We start from the raw sequence: 18317 nt of genomic DNA, 5'->3' as shown, positions 1-18317 counted from the left end.
GTTGCTGGACTCCCACATGGCCACCTGTGGTGTAAGTCTCAGACCTGGTAGCTTAAAACTCACATCAGGTGCATGTGCATGTGTGCCCAGCATCCCAGGAGGAAAATGGAGGAGAAGGGATTGTGGCATGGCCATCCCCCTTAAGGGGTGATTTCTCACTTTCCCTCTCACTGTCTCTCTCTCTCCAGTGAGCACAAATGCCCTAAGGCAAAACAAAACAAAACATGCAGTCCAAGTACTGGGCTGAATTCTACAAATACCCATAAGGGAAACTGCAGCCCTGCATGAACAGACTTCTATGGGACAGGGCACTGCATAATGCAAGATGGGACTGAAGATAGCTTTGCAGAGAGGCTGCCTGTCTTGAAGGTGCTGGCTGCATGGAAAGCACTAGTAGCTTAGCAAATGGGCTGGTTTTTAAACTTTCCACTTTTCAAAGGTCTTTTGGTGCTGATAAGGGCAGAGTGAAATCTGGAGTATGGTGATATCCCTTTCCAGAATTGCTTCAGCATCCAAATCTTGGACACTGGCTGTTTAATTTTTGTTTCCCTGCTCACTGCTCATCCATGGACATTGTGGAAGACTTGGAAGGTGCTACAGAACACAAAGAATAAAACAAATGCCTTGATTTGAATACACATTTGAGTAATTGATGTAAAAATGTGCATTCTCATTTTTGTCCCACCTTTTACCTGCTCCCTCCTACAATATCTCTTATTTGTCAAGTTTGGTCACCACCAGTAATACAGAGCTTACTGTCTCCTGAGACCACATGTTCATAAGGCTGGCATTTACTCACAGCATAGCCTTGTCTGGCTAGGGAAAAGAATGGGACTTTTAAAGAGAGACCAAGGCTATGCCCATACAGGATGTGCTAAAGAGTTCACCAGGGTTCCTGTGCATATACCCTAGTGCAGCCAGTTGGAATATCCATGAGCAGACCCATTATGAGTAGCTGAGTGATAGTCTCACTATTTCCTTTGCTACCTCAATCCAGGTAGAGAAGAGGTGAGACTGGTATGTAACTTCCTGGCTGGATGCTCCCTAACTTGCAGACTTTCTCAGGATCCCTCAAGTTGCCCTCAGAGTAACAACAGCTGGAGTTCCAGAGAATACAATGGTGCTCCCATTCACTAAGCCTACATGGGACAGTGAATGAGGCCTGCCTCTGGGCTAGAGAAGTCTAAGGTGGATGAGTGCCTGTGTTGGGGTAAGGGGGCAGCTTTCTGAGTGTCTGCACTTAGAGACATTCTTGGGGCTGAGTGGGGGTTGTGGAGGGAAATAGGTGGAGTCACTGCCTGGTGGGTTGAGAACCAAATGCAGGGCAGGGCAGGGCAGGGCAGGACAGGACAGGGAGGCATATGGAGGCCAGAGGCACACCATGGGAGGGAAGACAAGGGGGTGAGGAGGAGGAAGGGATCAGAGTGCATCACCCACATCAGGAGAGGATGCAGTGCAGAGGCCCCTGAATGGAGTGCGTCCGAATGCCTGTCTGCCATGACAGGACCAGAAACAATGATAGCAAACCACAAAGTGCTCTGATAAAGAAAAATAACTTGTTCTTATCCAGCTGATCCCCCCAATCCCCTTTCCCACCCCAAGTGAGTGAGAATGAAGCACAGGGGTTGCTGGCAGGGAGGCAGAGCATGTGCAGGGAGCAAGTGGAGCCCAAAGGGTGAAAGGCTGGATCTCAACACTGGGGCCCCTGCTCCAGCCAGAACTGCTGTAAGGAGAGCAGCTACAGGTCAGAGGCCAGAAGTTACTTGGACTAGACTGGCCTGGGCACTTAACAGCCAGAGGTGGTAGGAAAGCTACCCTGTCTGTTTCAGATGAGTAGCAGGTGAGGACAAAGAATTGGTAGTGCCAGAGGCACTGGTGTGAGAAACATAAGCCTTTTCTCCATTGAGGGTCACAGGCCAGCCTGTGGATCTGCATCACTGTGGTTGGGCCCTAGAATTAAGTAACCTCTGTGCTGGTCACTGAGATGGAAATGACTGATGAGACTAGGTTTTATACTACACTGGGCCCACACCCAAGAACCTGGCCCTGGTAAACACAGAGAGATGGACTAAATATGACACCAACAGACAATTCTTTCAAAATCCTTATTTGCACATGTTGGTATTACATTTTCTTGCTGTTTGCTGGATTTTCTTAGATGCAGCATGGAAGAAGGATGGGAAAATAAGGGTATAGGGAATTCTAATTTCATTAGGTCAGGTTACTTGAGTTTTTCATGGAACTTGGATGGAAGATGGCAACCCGATGTTTTCAATGATTTATAATTAGAATTAGCAAGATATACTAAAACAGTTTCAGAGGAACTTTAATGTTGAAAGTAGTTTCTAAGGAAGCTATTATCTAAGTTTAAAGTTTAGTCTGTTTCTATGTAAACTGAAATTTATCTGTCTTGTTTATTCAAATATTGGATGATAAATATTTATCATTTTTAGCACCGGAGCTAGACATCTAACTCAGGCATGGCTTTCTATTCTGAGTTAAATGATAGAGGGTGTTAATGGATTTCTTCCTCTGTCTTATTATTCCAGGATAAATCTTGTGATCTAAAAAAGAACAACATGCTGTTGTATCCACGGTAAGGGGATTAACAGTCTTGTGCTTATAAAACAACAGCCCGGCTCCTATTTAGTTTTTTTGATTTCCAGAAACAAGAGCTCAATTCTTACCACCAATTGGAGTCAGTGGGCACCCGCTGAAAAATGGCAGGTGCAACCAATTTTTTGAGAATTACCTTCAGACTGGAAGTCTGAATTACCTTTCAGTCTAATTTTTCACATCTGAGGAAAATTCCCCATCCCTGAACGTTTTTACCTCTTTTTTTAGTGATTTGCTTAAAGAAGCACATCTAGGGAACCAGCAGTTAGTGTAATGGCTATGTCGCTGGACTCCCACGTAGTCGACTGCGGTTCGTGTCCCGGACCCGGTGGCTTAAAACTCACGCCGGGCGCATGTGTGTGCGTGCCCAAGATCCCGAGAGGAGAATGGAAGAGAAAGGATTGCGGCGTGACCATCCCCCCTGGGGGGTGATTTCTCGCTTTCTGTCTCTCTGTCTCTCTCTGTCTGTCTGGCGAGCGCACGCGCCCTACAGTGAAAATCTCACTCAAAAAAAAAAAAAAAGAAAAAAGAAAAAGAAGCACATCTATATGTGTTAATAAAATTCGATAAAGGGATTTGGTCAAAATGACTATTGAAGAGAATTCAAATCATTTCATCAAACCTATCTGTATTTAAAAATCTTAAAAATGTATGATTTTAGTTTAGTCCTGCTAATGACATTTCAGTTTATTACATTAAAACATACATTAAAAGGACATGTTTAGCTCTATAAATGCCTGTTAGTTAATTCTTCATTTTGTGCAAATCATGGAGTACATTTAGTATAGTCACATTTGGAAGAAAGATCATGGAGAAGTTACATTAATTGTACACATTCTATAATTGGAGCTGGCCCTGTAGCACAGTGGTTAAGTGCTGTTTGTAGGAAGCTGGATCCTGCATGGCTGACCATGGTTCAAATCCTGGCCTTGGCTGCTTGAAAATCATGCTGGATATTCCAGCAGATGGCATAGTAGTAACATTGCTGGACTCCCACATGACCAACTGCAATTTGAGTCATGGATCTGGTGCTTGAAAATCATGCTGGGCACATGTGCCGGCTTGCCCAGGATCCCAGAAGGAGAACAAAGGAAAAGGGATTGAGACATGACCATCCCCCCCACGGGTGGTGATTTCTCACTTTTCTTCTCACTGTCTCTGTCTCTCTCTCTCTTTCCAGCAAACACACGTGCCTTGAGGCAAAAACCTCTAAAAAAAGAATGGTGTGTGTGTGTCTAGAATCCTGATGGAAGGAGAAATGGGATTGTAGTGTGACCACGCCCTATTGGGATTGTTTTCTCTCTCTCCTTGGTCCCCTAAGTGCACATGCCCTTTGGCAATAAAAAAGTATATAACTGTATCCCTTGGTTACTAAATAAATTAACTGTGGAACTCTGTACAATCATTCTTCATCTTGCTTCCCTCTTTTTTTTTTTAAAGAGAAATTTTTGCTATATGGCACATGTACTTGCCAGAGAGATAGAAACTGAGAAATCACCCCCTGGGGGGATGGCCATGCTGCAATCCCTTCCCTATTCTCTTCTTGGGATTTTGGGCACGAACACACATATGCCCAGTGTGAGTTTTAAGTCGTTGGGTCCAGGCCTGGAGCTGTGGTCAACTACGTGGGAGTCCAGTGACGTAACCATTACCCACTTGCTAGTTCCCATCTTCCTTTTTAACACCAACTTTCTCTCTTCACACTTAGGCTTTCTATTTGCTACCCCCATCTACTGTATATTCTTACTAGAGAGTGCTGTACTGTTATGCTTTCTGAATATTCGTGACTGGGTAAACAAAGGTTTGGGGAAGTTAACTCTTTCCTTCCCTGCCTCCTTTTGCCCTCTGAGCCCAATTTACTTTGTCCTCTGCAAATAATGTCAGAAATAGTGCATGTTAAGCTTCATTAATCCATTCTATTAATTCACTCATCTATCCATTTCTTCACAATCAATCTGTGTCCACATACTTCCCAATTACAGGGGCTCACAGTGCAGGAAAGACTTGGGTCTTGTCACATCCCAAGGCCCTGAGAAGTCTGTTGTATTGCAGGTAAACAAACTATTTGATATTCTTTCTGAGGTCCCTGTAGCAGATAACATTAAAATGGGTGTTCTTTGCTTGGAGAATATGGCATCTAAATCAGGGCAGAGATTAGTGACCCTCCTGACAAAGACAGTGGAAAAGCCATAGGAAATCTAGAAGCCCTGTGCCCTCCCCATGTCCCATGATCTCAGGGGGCGAGGAGCTATGTGCAGTTGGGCATGTCAGGCGGTGTTGGTTTCCACCTTGGTTATTACTATTCGGGTGGGCATGTGGCACTGGTCTTGATCTTCAAGGGCCTTGTCACTAAACTCCTGCACCTGGCTCTATGGGCCCGTTCATGGCATCAAAATACCTTTGCAGTAGCAACTCCTCCTAAGCCTCTCTAACTCCATCAGTTAATCAAGGTTAGCTCGGAGGAAGAATTGCTCTGAGTGGAGCATGCTGAACATCCTAGCTCTTGAAACGGGCCTGTCTATTGTGGAAAGGTGGACACAAGAAAACAGTGCTCCCACCCTCCAGTTCCCCTCTTCTCCCACCTTAGTCTTGTGGGAGGACACACCCATGGTGGATACAGCATGCACTGGCCATGGTAGAAGCAGCTCCACGCGGTCTGGGTTTTAGCTCTTACTGGGCCTCAATTTCTTACTCTTCGGGGAACCAAGATGTTGGTTTCTCAAAGCATCCTCCCAGCAAACAGGAAGCCCAGCCCATGAGGCGCCTCCATCCTCACATGCAGCCTTTGCCTGGTGTCTGTCTCAGAGCAGGGCTGTGCTTTCCCGGGCCGGGCCCCTGTCCCACAGTGTTGCTGCTTTGGAAGTGGTCCGGTTAATTCTTAGTCCAACTGCCTGCACAGGCCTCGAATACAAATGCATCTCTGCAGGACAATTCTATGATTGACATCTACTGGACACTAGCTTGCTTTTTGGTTTGCTTAAAGTCTTGGAAGAGTCACATGTGGGCAGAACTATTATGTAAAGAGGATGCTTAATGATTTTGTGTTGAGTAAGGTCCCAAGGAGCTGAAACTATTTGTCATTTTTCATAATATTAATCATGGAGAACAGATGAAAATGTTGCTGTGTAAGATACCAGTGCAGGGTCCAATCCTAATAAATAGTTGATACATTCAAATGTATAACGGAACTACTTTGTTAAAAAAAAATTGGATAATTAAGACTATCCTTATACCAATAGGCACCAATAGCATGTATTAATCTACATCTTTTAAAAAAATTTCCAAGTATCTTTGTATCTGTTATGTTTTTAATCAATGAAGCAGGTAGGAACTATTTATCACAACATTGCATAGTGCTGTTTTTCTTGTAGATAATTTTACTTTGCCTAGGCAATTTTTAAATAATTATTTTGTTCTTGTATTTGTAAATATGTATATGTGTATTTAATTTGGAAAAAAACCCTTAGATTTACAATAGATTTATGGAGATAATGTAGAGAGGTTTCGTCCCCTGCACTGCACTCAAGGACATTTGGAAATGTCTGAAGCATTTTTTGCTTTTCACAGTTGTCCTGTTAAATAACCTTGGTAGACCTGGCAAAACAAAGAAATTAAAATTGGTTCAACATTATTACTTCAACTATCAATTTTTTTTGTTTTCCCCAGTTTTTCTATTACTGTTCTTTTTCTGTCCCCAAATCTACATCTCCTTAGTGTGATCTGCTCTGTGATATTTTTTCTGTCTACCTATATTTTTCATGACCTTGAAACTTTGGAAAAGATTTTGAAGTCCTTCTTACTTGAGAGCAGTACAGACCCGACCCGTGGAGCATATAGAAATGGGGTGGGTTGTGAGGTGACTTCTGTGACTGAAGAGTACTGTGGCAGGTAGAGGGTGAGGATGACAGATAGTCAATGTGGTGCAAGGCTCAGGGTAGTCCCATGTGACAAGGAATTTCCCACCCAAAATACCAACAGTGCACCCCTGTTGACAGGCTAAGCTCCAGCTCTTCCTAGTAACTCATGTACAATGAAATGATAAAATATTATCATTTTATGTACTGAGGTACTGTATTAAAGTATGAGTTGCCCCCCAGTGAAAACATCAAATAAATTTAAAGAACTTAAATTTATGGTAAGGTATACTGTAGTTCTGTGGTGATGGGGACAGAGGAGAGTGTTTGGGGCCACACCTATGTTGACAGAATATTGCATCTTCTTCTTCCTCCATGTTTCTTTATAGTACTTACCTCACCCTCTGACACTCTATGAATTTATTTATTTATCTTCTCTCTCTACCCACTTAGAAAGAAAGCTCCATGGAGATGGGACTTTGATTACAGCTATGTTCTCTCTCTAATGGGAAACACCATGAAACTCATGTTTAAACAACATTTAAAGAGGCTTTAGATAGAAAGAACAATGGCAAAGTTTCCAAATGATCCTTTAACTGGTGTCTGGCCTTCTCTATTATGCCTGAAGCATTTTATGGTATTTGTTTAGTTTATATGAATGCCATGGGCTGCACATAATATTCCACCTCAGATCTTTTTCACTGAGGGTGTATTTTTCAGATGTATCCTTTATTTAAAAAATAGGTAGTTCAGGTCCTGTAGGTGGTGTGGTGGTGAAGTATTGGCCTGCCAAAGTTCGAGTCCCAGACCTGGTGGCTTGCTTTCTCACTCTCTCTCTCACTGGTTAACACACATGCCTTACAGCAAACTTAAAAAAAATAATAATAAAGAAAAGAAAAAAAAGAAAGTTATTTTAAAAATTGGTAGCTCTAGTTCAGTGCTTTCTGCCAAGGGATGATTTTGTTCTCCAAGGGATATTTGGCGATGCCTGGTAGTATCGTTGATTGTCACAACTGGAGGGGGCCTTAATGATGGTGGATAGAGGACAGATTTGCTGCTAAACATTTTATAATGCACTGGGTATCCCCACAACATAGAATGATCTGGCTTGATAGTGTCAAGTTTGAGAAACCCAATATGTCCTTTAATCTGTGGAGTAGTGTTCCCTTCAGATACTATATCCTATTTCCTATATCTAGTCCCTTTTTGATGGACACTTAGGTTGTTCCCATTCTCTGAAATGACCGAGAGGACTGCAAAGAACATCTCCTGTTGATGTGCACACAAGATTCTGGTAGCTGTGCTCTATTCTAGGAAACACTAGTAAATGCCATTCCAGAGTACCTAGACCCATTGGCTTCTACAGCACCACCTGTGACGCCAAGTCCATCTTCAATAGCACTTGGTATTCTTTAACTTTTAGTGTCTTGCCAATTTGAAAAGTTTGAAATAACAGGCCATTTTTAACAATTTTGCATTTCCTGTTATTTTAGTAAGGGCCAGAATACAGGAATTATTTACTCCCCAAAGCATTAGAAAAAGATGGTGGAAATATTTTTTGTAAAGTGTGCACCATTTCATTTTATTCTCTTCATCTTTCTCTATATGGTCTTAAAAGAATTATTAATTTGATTTCTTCTTATTATTATTTTTTAATTTGACAAGAGAGAGGATGAGAGAGAAATGGAAAGTGAGAAAGCAAGCCTCCAGGTCTGGGACTCGAACTACAGTCAGCCATGTGAAGTCCAGCACCTCAACCACCACACCATCTGCTGGCCCTCATCTCTCTATTTTTCATTTGCATTACAAAACCACAGACTTTGGAACACCAAGCTTGGCTGTTTCTGCCAGTAGAGGTCACTGTTGCGTAGGGACTCTCCACCAGCTTCTTATTATTATTTTTTAATTTGACAAGAGAGAGGATGAGAGAGAAATGGAAAGTGAGAAAGCAAGCCTCCAGGTCTGGGACTCGAACTACAGTCAGCCATGTGAAGTCCAGCACCTCAACCACCACACCATCTGCTGGCCCTCATCTCTCTATTTTTCATTTGCATTACAAAACCACAGACTTTGGAACACCAAGCTTGGCTGTTTCTGCCAGTAGAGGTCACTGTTGCGTAGGGACTCTCCACCAGAGTAACTTTAACCTCCCTGTCCCAGAGTTGTTGGCAGTGCCTGCTGACTGTGACAAGTGCGGGTGTACTGCTGGCACCTAGCGGTTAGAGGCCAGGGATGCTGCTAAACCCCTGCAATGCACCAGACAGCCCCACCACGGAGAATGATCTGGCCCAGAAGTCCATGGTGCCAGGTTGGAGAAACCTTAGTGTAAGAGTCTTGGAAAGGAAGAGCTCAGCCATATCTTCGACAATAAAATCTTCCTTTTATTTAACAAGAACTAATATTCACCCACACAAACTGGGCAAAGGGGGAGAAGCCCACCTTCCGGGTGAGTGGGCTCCCAGTGGAAAGGCAAGGGTCTGGACATGAACAAAGTCCTGTGGTGGAGGCTGCACAGCGTAAGGAGACCCGTCAGCTGAAGCGGTGCGGAGTGACCCGGTGGCCTCCATGACTCGCGTCGGGGTAGAGCAGGGGTCATAGGCTGGCAGGGCTGTGGGGCACGTGTGAGGAGGTGGTAGGAGGGCCCCTGCCTCTAAGGATCAAGGGCGCCTGCAGGCCAGGTGTGCTCAGAGGCTAATGGAGCCCCCAGTACCAGGTGGCTCCTGCTGAGTGGACTAAGGCCTCGGGGCCCCCAGGGAGTGCCGCACCTGCTCCCGGCTCTCCAGCCTAGGCTCTGGGGCTGGGTACCAGGCTGCACTGCCCCTGCTGCAGGTCGGGCAGCACGCGGACAAGGGCGATGAGAGCTGGCCAGCTGGGCCATCCTGGCTGGCAGACGGGGCCGCCCTGGAGCGGAGGCTTCTGTTCAGCTGCCCTGGCCTGGGCACGAAGGGCCGGACCACTCCTTTGCTGAGCACGGGCTGGAAGGCCGACGGCCGAGACACTGGGCTCTGCTGCCTTCTGGGTTCCGGATCTTCGAACCAGAGCGGCCCGTTGAACTTCTTTTGCCCCTTGTTGCACTGGAGGAGGGCGCGGAGCACGGTCTCCCTGGCACAGGGGTCTGGGTCCCCCTGGGCGGTCTGGCGCCTGTAGAAGCTGCCCTGGTGCGCAGGAGGGGCGATGTGGATGGTCACCGGGCTGCGGGCCGGCCGGGAGCTCCGCACCTTCCTGAGCCAGAGCTCGGAGCCCTTGAGCCCGGCGTGGATGAAACGCAGGGCCATGATGGACTGCGGGGTTCGCCTGTGGGGCAAGCGCCTCCTGTCCTTGGCTCCAGGGAGCCTGGCCCTGTGGCCTCCTGCGTAGTCCCAGCAGGGCGGTGTGGGAAGGGGTTGGGTCTGGCCCCAGCGCTCAGGCCTGCAGGAGAGAGCCTGGCAGGGACCAGGAGCCTGGAGGCGGCGGGCTGTCCTGGGTCGTGGGCCTGGCTGCGGGGCGGGCGGTGGCAGCGCAGCTCTGGGCGCGCCCAGGTACGTGGCCAGGTAGCTGCCCATGGGCTGGCGGGGCCTGTAGTGCGGTTTGGGCTTCCAGACCCTCTGGGTGTCTGCGGACGCGGCTGGAGGACCGTCGCGAAGGGCTCTGGTGGCAGTTGGCTTCGGGGCGCAAGGACAGCGCGCGGAGCCTCGGGACCCCCTGACCACGCAGGGCTAGCCCGCGCGCCGCGGACATGGGGCCATCAGTATGCGCGGGGGCAGCGTGGGGCATCACATGCTGTCTCCGAGCCAGGGAAGCTCAAGCCTGGGTCCTTGCATGGCTGGTCGCAGGCACCTGGCTCTGGGCAGAGGGCCTAGGGGCTGCTTCTGCTTCTGCACCTGACACTTACTGGGAGAAAATCCAGGAGGAGTTTCTGCTCAGTCTGAAAATTGTAGACAACTACTGAAGGGAGGCGCTGTCTTCCACTGTGGTAAAAATGTACAGTTGAAGAGTAAGCCAGTGGCATAGTGGTTAAGACAGCTGGATCCCACATGGTCAATCTGTGTGGTTAGAGTCCCAAAGCCAGCCCCTTGAGGAACGCCTGAGGGGGCATATGCATACCTGGGTGCCCAAAATCCTAACAAGAGAATGGATAAGGGACTGTGGTGTGGCCATTCCCAGGTAACCTTTTCACTTTCCATCTCTGTCTCTCTTTCTCCAGTGAGCATGTATGCCCTATAGCAAAAGTGAACAGTTGGATGCTCTAAAAAAATGAATTTACTCTTGTCAGTAAAAGTGATGTGTGTTTCTTTCCCCTAGAGTGGAGGTTAATTTCAGTTTCCGTAAAGTAAGCAGTTAAGGAAATGGCCATCCAGGATTTGTCTGAAGACTCACAATGTTGATTTCCTATAATTTTCCGTCTTCATACTTCCATGTATAGATCATCTTCTATCTGAATACTAATGTCACTTCTCTTTTTCTATTTCTACTGGTAATCTTGGAGTAGAGTGAGGCACATTTTCCCTAATAGTTAAAGATCTGATCCCAAAAACGAAGTGTCCAGGGCTGCAGGGTAACTGATGGTAAGTGCGTAAGTTCGTAAGTCTATTCCTAGGTGGTATCACTCTTAAGAATGTGTCCCTCAGGACCAAGTGCAGAAGGAAGATATGGCCTGGTCCTAATGCTGAAGTGCAGAGTGGGCTTGGGAGAGACAGAGAGTAGAAGTTGGCAATGAATTCAAGATCTGGCAACAGATTTGAGCCAGATCTGAAGTGAATGGCCAAACAATGAAGATACTAAATGGAGCTTAACAAGGGAGCTGCAAATGGTTTTTGAGGTCAGGGAAGGCCAAGTGTTTTAGGATGCAGGGGTAAGGTCAGTCAGCCGATGTGGAGGAATGAGATCCCTAACACTGTCTACTCCCTAATGAACCCCTTTGTGTTTTTTGCCAACTCCTTATTTATGGAATGTTCCCAGCTATATTATTTTGAAAACACAGCTATTCCTATGGTATACTTTTCTTCTTAAGACAGTTCATAATGGTAGAAATAACTTTTCATATATATCTAAGATATCGCTTAAGATACTAATGACATCAGAGTGAACATTGGGTATGGACTTTTTATAAAGTATTTTTCTTTCCAATATGCATAGAATTTCTTGTTATTTTTTTAATGGTGAAAAAGTATATATTTAGAGCTGGAGTCAGTTTAGATGCTCCCAGTTTTGTTGGCAACATCCAAAGCATCATAATTAGGAGCTGGTCGCATATCTGCCTTCTTCTCTCCATCAGGCCTGATTAGGGTGTTGACCTTGGCCACATCCATATCATAGAGCTTCTTCACGGCCTGTTTGATCTGGTGTTTTTGGCCTTGGCATCCACAGTGAACACAAGTGAACACAATAACAAGTGTGTTATTGTCTTCTGTCTTCTTCACGGCACCCTCGGTGGTCAGAGAGAGTCGGATGATGGTGTAGTGGTCAAGCTGGTTTCTCCTGAGAGCACTCTTCTGAGGATATTTGGGCTGCCTCCAGAGCTTCAGTGTCTTGGGTCTTAGGAAGGTAGGTGAAAAGCAGATCTTTTTTTTCGGATATGGATGCCTCTCAGCACTGCCTTCTTGGCCTTCAAAGCCTTTGCTTTTGTTTCAGCTTTGGGAGGGGCAGGAGTTTCTTTCTTCACTTCTGGCACGATCTTGGCCTTCTATGTCCTTTCTACAATGTAACCCAGTAGGTGTCACTGTAGTTTGGGGCTAAAGAACTTTTAACAGCCCACCACCCTCTGGTGAGCTACAGGCTGTTATATGTGAACCATAGAGAAATATATCTTCTGCTGGTAAATTCATGTGTTAATTAAAAGCCATTCTCATAGACATTGAAGACATGTGTTTCTTCTCCTTCTCATGCACCAAGAGGTAAAGGATTTTATCTATTAGTTGATATTAGAGATAGTGTATAACAGTGGTGTTCAACTAGGGGTGAGTCTGTAATGGACACAGAGGAAGTCTGGAGATATTTTTTAAAAATTTATTTCTTCCACAAGAGAGAGAGACCTGGTTGGGGGAGAAAGGGAGGCAGGAACCCCCAACAGGGTTTTCATGCCACAATCCACCCCAGCCTCAGCCAGCCTGGATCACACATACATGTATGCATATGCCTTGCACATACAGGAAGGCCTCAGGACAAGGACCTGGGACCTTCCCACGTGTGTCCAGAATTGCAGAGCTATGTTATCACTGTGCCTCCAGCTGGACCTAGGAGTCATTACTAGTTGTCACCACCTGCGAGGGGAAGGAGTAGCCTTTCTGGCATCCAGTAGGCAGAAGACAAGGATGTTGCTAGACATCTTGCAATGCACAGGATGGCCCCCCACCACAAAGAATAATCTGGTCCTGAATGTTGATGGTGCGAGGTGGCTACCCAGCTTCCTCTAATGTTATCTTACATGAGGGATCTTCAGAACATTCCTGAAGAATGATTATAAAAAAACTTGGCATGGAGTCCAGTGAGGTAACCATTACACCATCTTCTAGTCCCAATAAACTGGTACTTTAATTCCATATCCACCAACCTTCAAAGTCCCTTCATATAACCATCACACAAGAACCATCACACATCAAAGTAAGAACTAAATACTGGGGACCAGCAGAGGGTTTAATGGCACACGCTTTTGTGCTTGTGAAAAAAATTTCAATCACTAAAAGTCTAATACATAAAAAGCAGTTATAATTTAGTTACTTTATGAATTAAAAAGGATTCTGTGTGTTGATGTAGTAACCACCGCTTAAACTTAGTTTCTAAGGGGAAAATAAATTTCAAGTATAAAAGTACCGACTTACATTAAAATTTCTGAACAGTCATTGATAGATTCTGTCTTTATCTTGAAATTCTGGAGCAGAACTGCCTTATGGCTTATAAAGGGTTTGAATACATCCATTTCCAGTCTTAATTTTTCCCTTTAAAAAGGTCTTGATTTTATATATTCTATATAGTGCATGCATAGTAAAACACATCATTGTCATGTATAGAAGTAAAAAACTTATGTTTTTCTGTTTTTGCTTTTCCTTCCAGTTAACTTGAAGTGTTTCTCAATTCATATCCAAATTAAGACAAGCGTTAGCATATTTTAATAAAAATGTGTAAGCATTCCAAGATGTTAAAACTGATGCCAATGTTCGAGCCCAGCCCTGTTTTAAATGGCTAGGATTTCCAAGGACGGCAATGGTGGTGAGAACGTACCTGATCATGATCCACCTCTACTGGCTGCTTCTTAATGATCCAGGTGACAGACTCAGAGAGGGGCGGGGTAGTCAGAGACCCCGAGTAGGTCCAGTAATCCGGGCAAGTGGGCATCAGGCAGGAAGGGTCAAACGACCCAAATTCCACAAGGGCATCCTGGCCAAGAGAAGGAGTCACTGAGTCGTTATTTAATTGTGAAAACCACACAGGAATTGATCACCAGGTGATGGCTCACAGGGGCTGTCCCAGAACCAGCAGGGGTCCGGGGGAGCACCAGGGCCTGAGTGGCTTCCTGAAGCATCACTGCTCACGACAGACTCCTGCCCAGGCTTTCTTTCTGCAATTAACTGGATTTCTGAAACTCCTCCATGGGACACAGCCTAAACCGTTCCCTCCCTCATTTCTAGGGAGCTCCCAGAAGGTCTCCTCTGGGTACTCGTGGGAGTTTCAGGCAGTGGTGGTCGTTGAACTCAGAGCTTCTCTGTTCAAGAGAGACTAACTGCGAAGTCTCTTTTCTAAAGTGAAGGGCAAATTAGGAGGGGCCAGGGTCCCAGACTAAGAAGAGACAGGGACAAAGAGGGAGAGGAAGAGAAAAGGAGAGGGAAATGGGGGGACGGGGAGAGAGGAGAGGAGAGGGGAAAAGATGTGTGGACTTCCAGGGAGCAGCCCCTTGGGATCCTGAACACTGAGGAATTAACATTGGGGCTGACAAAGGTACCTGACCTGAAGGATATGGGCGATTGTTCTTCACAGTGGGACAAGTCTCAGTGTCTGTAAAACTTTTCTGTGCTTCCTGCCTGGGAAAGGGCAACTAGAGAAAAGAAGGCTGTTCTGAGTATTTTCACAAGAACTTAGAAGGAGCTGGTGTGCAAAAGAGAGGAGAGGACAGCAGTAGGTTCCCGAGTCCTCTGCCTCATGGCAATAAAACCAGGAAGTTGAGTGCCCACCAATGCAATCACTTCTATCTCCCTCAGTGTGGCCCAGGGCCAGGGCTCTTAACACCAGCATCATGAATGGCAAGTCTCCTTCCACAGCAACGTGCAAAGAGAACCTGAATATGGTTCACTTCATTATGCTCCCCTATTCAAAGTGCTTTGTTAATGTCTCCACTCTGAGACTGAAACATCAAATACATTCCAAATGATTTAGGAACAGCATAAGTTACCTTATGCTTAATTGATGGCACAGAATCTACAAATTTCTATAGCTCTTACGGTATTTGTGTAGCTTAAAAAGAACAACAAATGAGGAAATATTAAAAAACAGTTGGCATCTCACTGTAGAATTAGAATGGAATAAGAATTAAAATGAACCACCTGGTGATTACCTAAAACAAATCATAGTCTGAAACTACACCTCATCTGGAAATTTAGAGTGTTATAAACATCGCCAAATTAAATTAGAGACACAACAGATGAGTGGGCTGATTGTGGACAAGCCTGCAGCCTGCAGGGAAACATAGCCCTCCTCCACTAGTCACTCTCTGAACTTCTCAGGGCTTTGACCTGCAGAGGCCCTGGAGGCTGAAACTCTCACAGCAAGTCAGAGCACAGGACTTTGACTTAGGCTTTGACTTAGGTTCTCTGTTCTAGGAGCCTGGGTATACTCACCGTGTTTTCTGGCTTCTGCTTTGTTGACACCACTGGAATGGTATCTCCCAAGGGTGGCTAATTCCTAGAGAGAACAAACAATTAGGAAAGTATCTCTCATATGCAATGTAAGCAATCCAGAGCTGATACCCTCCACCAAGGACTTCTTTAGAGGGCTTTTACATCGGACCCCTGGTCTCTGCCCTAATCACGCCAGGGTTAGGTGCCAGACAACTAGGGACAGCCCAGTCCCTATGCCCCAGAGCAGGCTAAAATGACTCAAACTAGCTACATTATAAACCTATCTCACCCATTCCTTCCCAGGAAACCACAACAAAAGCCCTTGCCCAAATTTCTGGAGCACCCTTTGCCTACTGACCACCCCTGGTGTCTCTCCCTGTGGCTGTGCCGGGGAACCCTGCCTCCTGATTCCAGCAGCCTGTGAGTAGAACAAGCTTCTTGCCTCACGACGGTCATTCCCTTATCAGCACACCCCACCATACTTGATTCAAACAAATTCTAGGTACCCTGAAAACACTCAGTTTCCAGAGTGCACTAAAGCAGGTGGGGGACTCCCAGCTGTGAACCTGCAGGAGCTCATAGGCCCCCATGAGAGGGCGGACTAGCGATTTCCAATCTGTCTCCATTAGTGAGCTGTGTGACCTGGCAAGAAAACACTCCTCCACCTCAGCTTCACTTTCTTTTAGTGAAAAACAGAGAGTAATGAATACCGCCAAGAGCGAGCTCTTCGGAAGACACACTAAACACTGAGCAAAGGTGGGGCACACGGCCCTCATTAATATTAGCTTGTTGATGAGCTTCTCCCACAGTTGCTTGCCTTTACCTTTTTATTCCATTTAAAGTGTATTGCCAGAGGGTATGTGCATTTGCCACAGACAGGGAAATAAGGAAAAACCAAGCCCCAATGAGGTGTGGTCACACTGCAATCTGTTCTTCTTCCATTCTCCATCCTGTTGGGGTTCAGGGCACACATACACATGTGTCTGGTGATTTTCAAGCTGCTAAGGGCTGGGATTTGATCAGTGGTCAGCCACGTGAGATCTAGCTCCCTTAACTGCTAGAGTTTATTCTTAACTAATTCCACGTCTTTTTTCTTTTCTTTCTTTCTTTCTTTCTTTTTTTTTTTTTTTTAGATTTTTGACATAAGATGCATTTGCAAGCTAGAGAAAGACGGAGACAGAGGAACAGAGAAAGTGAGAAATCACCTCCCGTAGGACAGCCACACTACAGTCCCTTCTCCATTCTCCTCTGGGGATTTTTGGGCATGCATGCACATATGCTCAGCATATCTTTCAAGCTGCCAGGTCTAAGATTTAGTTTTTCAAGCAAATAAATCATGTAAGATTCAGCACCTTAACCATCGGCCACCGGCTAGCTCCTAATTGCACATCTTATCTGTTTTTTGACTTATCCTTTTATGCCAGTGCCTAAAAATAAAAATATAATGCAAGCTACACAAGTAATTTAAAAATTTCTGGTAGCTATATTAAAAAGTAAAAAGAAACAAATGAAATTCATTTTAATAATACATTTTTCAATATGTAATTAACATGAAAAATGATTAATGAGACAGCTTACATTTTGTTTTTCCAAACCAAAGCTTGAAAATCTGTTGTGTATATTACACTTACAGCATATGCCAGTTCAGATGCATAAGAAATACTTGATCTGTATTTGGATTTCAAAAAATTTATACTTGAAATGAGATGTACACATACCCAAGTGGTTCTAAATATTCTTAAGTTTTCTAATAACTGAATTGAGTATCAATTTTTAAATTAAAATTTAAATGAATTCAAAGTAAGTAAAATTAAAACTTTGTTTCTTCAGTCACACTACCCACATTTTGAATGCTCAACAGCCATGCATGATCTATGGCTACCATATTGGATAGTGTAGTTTTAGGTGATTTAAAATATATTCATAATAGGTGAGTCTGGAGCATGGTGGTTAAGGCAGTTGAATCCCACATGGCTGACCATGTAGTTCAAGTCCTAGACCCAGCAGCCATGTGGGACCCACCCTCCTTAATCTCCATGCCACCTGCTACCACTCCCAACATATTATTAAAGTATATGATAAAATTGTAATATTCTACCTTTTCATTTTAGAATCCCACATGTCATTTAAAATTGGTCAAGTTTGTTTTTTGTTTGTTTGTTTATTCATTTATTTAATTTTTTACCTTTAAGAACATTCCTATCACTGCCAAACCATTTTCATCCAGTACTGCATCCTTGAAGTTTTCAAACCTGACTGCATTTCAGTGCAGCTAAAACTCCATTAACAGTGGGTTAGTGCAGGGCCCCTACAGGGTCCCTTCTGAACAAGCCAACAGTCTCATTCAACATATGATAAACATGTTTCCTCAACCAAACTAAAGCCACTGAGAAAAGCATATGACAATCTGGTGCAATATGAGATAGAAATAATGAACAGAAAGATATTTAAGGCAAGAGCAGCAATTATTACTACTTTGGAATAGAGAGACTTATTTGGGGAAAATTCCTGAAATTCATACAGCACAGTGAGTAACGATTCAGTGAGGGACCAATATCTGTCCATACTAATTTGCTTTAAATACTAACATCCAAAGTCCATTTGCATTTAAAGGAGGGATGATGCTTATATTGAGAGAAACTGATTATCTCTATGGAAATCAGACAGGAGAAGACGACAAATTTCTTCTTTGAGGAATGACTACTTAAGCCTCCCAAATGAGACATCTCAAAGTTATAGTTAACTTCACCTTCTGTTCTCTTGAAGAAGACCCCGCCTCCAAGTCCTGTTGCTTTCATTTAGGAAATGGTTGATAAATCTGCTCTTTTCCCCTATTTCTACTGCCATAGCTTTTATTCAGGCTTTTGCCAGCTCTCACTTGGATTAATCTAACTTTGCAGCCCTGCACTTTTGGAGGCAGGGTAGTTGGGTCATTAAGAGATGGTGAGTGGTTTAAAGCCAGGGTCATAAACACTGTCCCTCCACTGGATGTTGATGGGCAACTGCTGATCCCCCCCTCCATCAAGCCCCTGGAGCCATT

General features: G+C 44.8%; 1 protein-coding gene across 1 annotated transcript in view; it reads right to left on the bottom strand.

Annotated features, from left to right (window-relative positions):
• Positions 1-10641: 10641 nt before the first annotated feature.
• LOC106735899 (uncharacterized) overlaps positions 10642-18317 on the bottom strand; it is a 17378-nt gene continuing 9702 nt past the window's right edge. The window contains exons 3-5 of the mRNA XM_027775480.1: positions 15278-15341; positions 13668-13823; positions 10642-12143 (exon numbers count right to left, since the gene is read on the bottom strand). Of these exons, the coding sequence (XP_027631281.1) occupies positions 13781-13823; positions 15278-15341 (107 nt within the window). The 3' untranslated portion in view covers positions 10642-12143; positions 13668-13780. The remainder of the gene's footprint in view (positions 12144-13667; positions 13824-15277; positions 15342-18317) is intronic.

This window comes from Tupaia chinensis, unplaced genomic scaffold (assembly GCF_000334495.1).
Source record: "Tupaia chinensis unplaced genomic scaffold, TupChi_1.0 Scaffold000567_1, whole genome shotgun sequence".
In the NCBI taxonomy this organism is placed as follows: Eukaryota; Metazoa; Chordata; class Mammalia; order Scandentia; family Tupaiidae; genus Tupaia; species Tupaia belangeri.
This window is presented reverse-complemented; position numbering and strand designations above follow the sequence as displayed.